Source organism: Egretta garzetta, unplaced genomic scaffold (assembly GCF_000687185.1).
Source record: "Egretta garzetta isolate BGI_Z169 unplaced genomic scaffold, ASM68718v1 scaffold1182, whole genome shotgun sequence".
Taxonomy (NCBI): domain Eukaryota; kingdom Metazoa; phylum Chordata; class Aves; order Pelecaniformes; family Ardeidae; genus Egretta; species Egretta garzetta.
This window is the reverse complement of record NW_009258969.1, coordinates 7,761-11,207: the sequence shown is the minus strand read 5'-3', so window position 1 is coordinate 11,207 and position 3,447 is coordinate 7,761. Positions and strand designations below refer to the sequence as shown.

Genomic DNA, 3,447 nt, shown 5'->3' with positions numbered 1-3,447 from the left:
TCCATCATCGCCGACCGCTTCATGGCCTCCATCGAGGTCATCACCTCCAAGGAGAAGGAGATCACCATCACCAAGGCCAACGGGGAGACCAGCATCGGCACCGTCCGCATCTGGAACGAGACGGTCTCCAACCTCACCCTGATGGCCTTGGGTTCCTCGGCCCCCGAGATCCTCCTCTCCGTCATCGAGGTCTGCGGCCACAACTTCCAAGCCGGGGAGCTGGGACCCGGCACCATCGCGGGCAGCGCCGCCTTCAACATGTTCGTGGTCATCGCCGTCTGCGTCTACGTCATCCCCAGCGGCGAGAGCCGCAGGATCAAACACTTGAGGGTCTTCTTCGTCACGGCCTCCTGGAGCATCTTCGCCTACATCTGGCTCTACCTCATCCTGGCCGTCATCTCCCCCGGGGTGGTGCAGGTTTGGGAAGCCCTCCTCACCCTCGTCTTCTTCCCCGTCTGCGTGGTCTTCGCCTGGGCCGCCGACAAGCGCCTCCTCTTCTACAAATACGTCTACAAGAGGTACCGGGCCGACCCCCGCAGCGGCATCATCATCGGCACCGAGGGCGAGCTCCCCAAGGGCATCGAGCTGGACGGCGGCTTCCCGGCCCCCGAGCGCCGCGAGGCCGAAGGCTCCGCCTCCCCCGCCCTGCCCCCCGCCCCCACGCCGGAGGAGAAGGAGCTGGACGAAAGCCGCCGGGAGGTCATCCAGATCTTGAAGGACCTGAAGCAGAAGCACCCGGAGAAGGAGCTGGAGCAGCTGGTGGACATGGCCAACTACTACGCCCTGCTCCACCAGCAGAAGAGCCGGGCCTTCTACCGCATCCAGGCCACCCGGCTGATGACCGGCGCCGGCAACATCCTCAAAAAACACGTGGCCGAGTTCTCCAAGAGGTCCTCCACCCTGCTGGAGGTGCCCTCGGACGCCGAGGAGGAGGAGGAGGCCTGCAGCCGCATCTTCTTCGAGCCGTGCCTCTACCACTGCCTGGAGAACTGTGGGTCGGTGACGCTGTCGGTGGCGTGCCAGCAGGGCGCCGAGGCCAACCACACCTTCTACGTGGACTACAAGACGGAGGACGGCTCGGCCAAGGCGGGCTCCGACTACGAGTACAGCGAGGGGACGCTGATCTTCAAGCCGGGGGAGACCCAGAAGGAGCTGAAGATCGGCATCATCGACGACGACATCTTCGAGGAGGACGAGCACTTCTTCGTCCGCCTCCTCAACCTCCGGGTGGGCGACGCCGAGGGGATGTTCGAGGCCGATTCGGCCGAGCACCCCAAGGGCCGGTTGGTGGCTCCTTTGGTGGCCACCGTCACCATCTTGGACGACGACCACGCGGGGATCTTCACCTTCCAGGAGCGGCTGGTGCACGTCAGCGAGTGCCAGGGGGCGGTGGAGGTGACGGAGGATGGCGATGGGGATGATGATGATGATGACAATGATGATGGGATGATGATGATGACAATGACGATGAAAATGATGATGGTGACAATGATGATGGTGACGATGATGATGATGGTGACGATGGTGGTGATGGTGATGATGATGATAATGACAATGATGAAGATGATGATGGTGACAATGATGGTGACAATGGTGATGACGATGGTGAGGATGGCGATGGGGATGATGATGATGATGACAATGATGATGGGATGATGATGATGACAATGACGATGAAAATGATGATGGTGACAATGATGATGGTGACGATGATGATGATGGTGACGATGGTGGTGATGGTGATGATGATGATAATGACAATGATGAAGATGATGATGGTGACAATGATGGTGACAATGGTGATGACGATGGTGAGGATGGCGATGGGGATGATGATGATGATGACAATGATGATGGGATGATGATGATGACAATGACGATGAAAATGATGATGGTGACAATGATGATGGTGACGATGATGATGATGGTGACGATGGTGGTGATGGTGATGATGATGATAATGACAATGATGAAGATGATGATGGTGACAATGATGGTGACAATGGTGATGACGATGGTGAGGATGGCGATGGGGATGATGATGATGATGACAATGATGATGGGATGATGATGATGACAATGACGATGAAAATGATGATGGTGACAATGATGATGGTGACGATGATGATGATGGTGACGATGGTGGTGATGGTGATGATGATGATAATGACAATGATGAAGATGATGATGGTGACAATGATGGTGACAATGGTGATGACGATGGTGAGGATGGCGATGGGGATGATGATGATGATGACAATGATGATGGGATGATGATGATGACAATGACGATGAAAATGATGATGGTGACAATGATGATGGTGACGATGATGATGATGGTGACGATGGTGGTGATGGTGATGATGATGATAATGACAATGATGAAGATGATGATGGTGACAATGATGGTGACAATGGTGATGACGATGGTGAGGATGGCGATGGTGATGATGATGATGATGACAATGATGATGGGATGATGATGATGACAATGACGATGAAAATGATGATGGTGACGATGGTGATGACGATGGTGATGACAACAATGATGATGGTGATGATGACAATGACAATGATGAAGATGATGGTGACAATGGTGATGACGATGGTGATGACAATGATGATGGTGACGATGGTGATGGTGATGATGATGGTGACAGTGATGATGATGACGACGATGATGGGATGATGATGATGGTGATGATGATGACAATGACAATGATGAAGATGATGGTGACAATAGTGATGACAGTGGTGATGGTGACGATGATGGTGACAGCGATGATGGTGGTGATGGTGATGATGGCAATGATGGCGATGGTGATGATGGCAATGGTGATGATGATGATGGTGAGAGTGATGATGATGATGACGCTGGTGATGATGATGCTGGTGATGACAATGATGATGGTGATGATGATGGGATGATGGTGATGACGATGAAGATGATGCTGGTGCTGGTGATGATGACAAAGATGAAGATGGTGATGGTGATGATGGCGATGATGGCAATGGTGATGATGACGGTGACAGTGATGATGATGATGATGACAATGCTGATGGTGATGACGGTGATGACGCTGGTGATGACGAGATGATGATGATGACGCTGGTGTGGGTGATGACGATGACGATGATGATGACGATGACGCTGGTGTGGGTGATGACGATGACGATGATGATGACGATGACGCTGGTGTGGGTGATGACGATGACGATGATGATGACGATGACGCTGGTGTGGGTGATGACGATGACGATGATGATGATGATGGTGACGATGATGATGGTGACGATGATGACAATGACGATGATGATGGTGATGATGACGATGATGATGACGATGACGCTGGTGTGGGTGATGACGATGACGATGATGATGATGATGACGCTGGTGTGGGTGATGATGATGACGATGATGATGACGATGATGATGACGCTGGTGCG

At 52.8% G+C, this 3,447-nt stretch overlaps 1 protein-coding gene across 1 annotated transcript in view; it reads left to right on the top strand.

Annotated features, from left to right (window-relative positions):
• Positions 1 to 6: 6 nt before the first annotated feature.
• The window catches only part of LOC104122499 (sodium/calcium exchanger 2-like), a gene marked incomplete at its 3' end in the record, with an annotated part of 6,942 nt that continues 3,501 nt past the window's right edge, over positions 7 to 3,447 (top strand). Inside the window, exons 1-3 of the mRNA XM_009634640.1 lie at positions 7 to 1,408; positions 2,582 to 2,910; positions 3,095 to 3,442. Coding sequence (XP_009632935.1) covers positions 22 to 1,408; positions 2,582 to 2,910; positions 3,095 to 3,442 — 2,064 coding nt within the window. The remainder of the gene's footprint in view (positions 1,409 to 2,581; positions 2,911 to 3,094; positions 3,443 to 3,447) is intronic.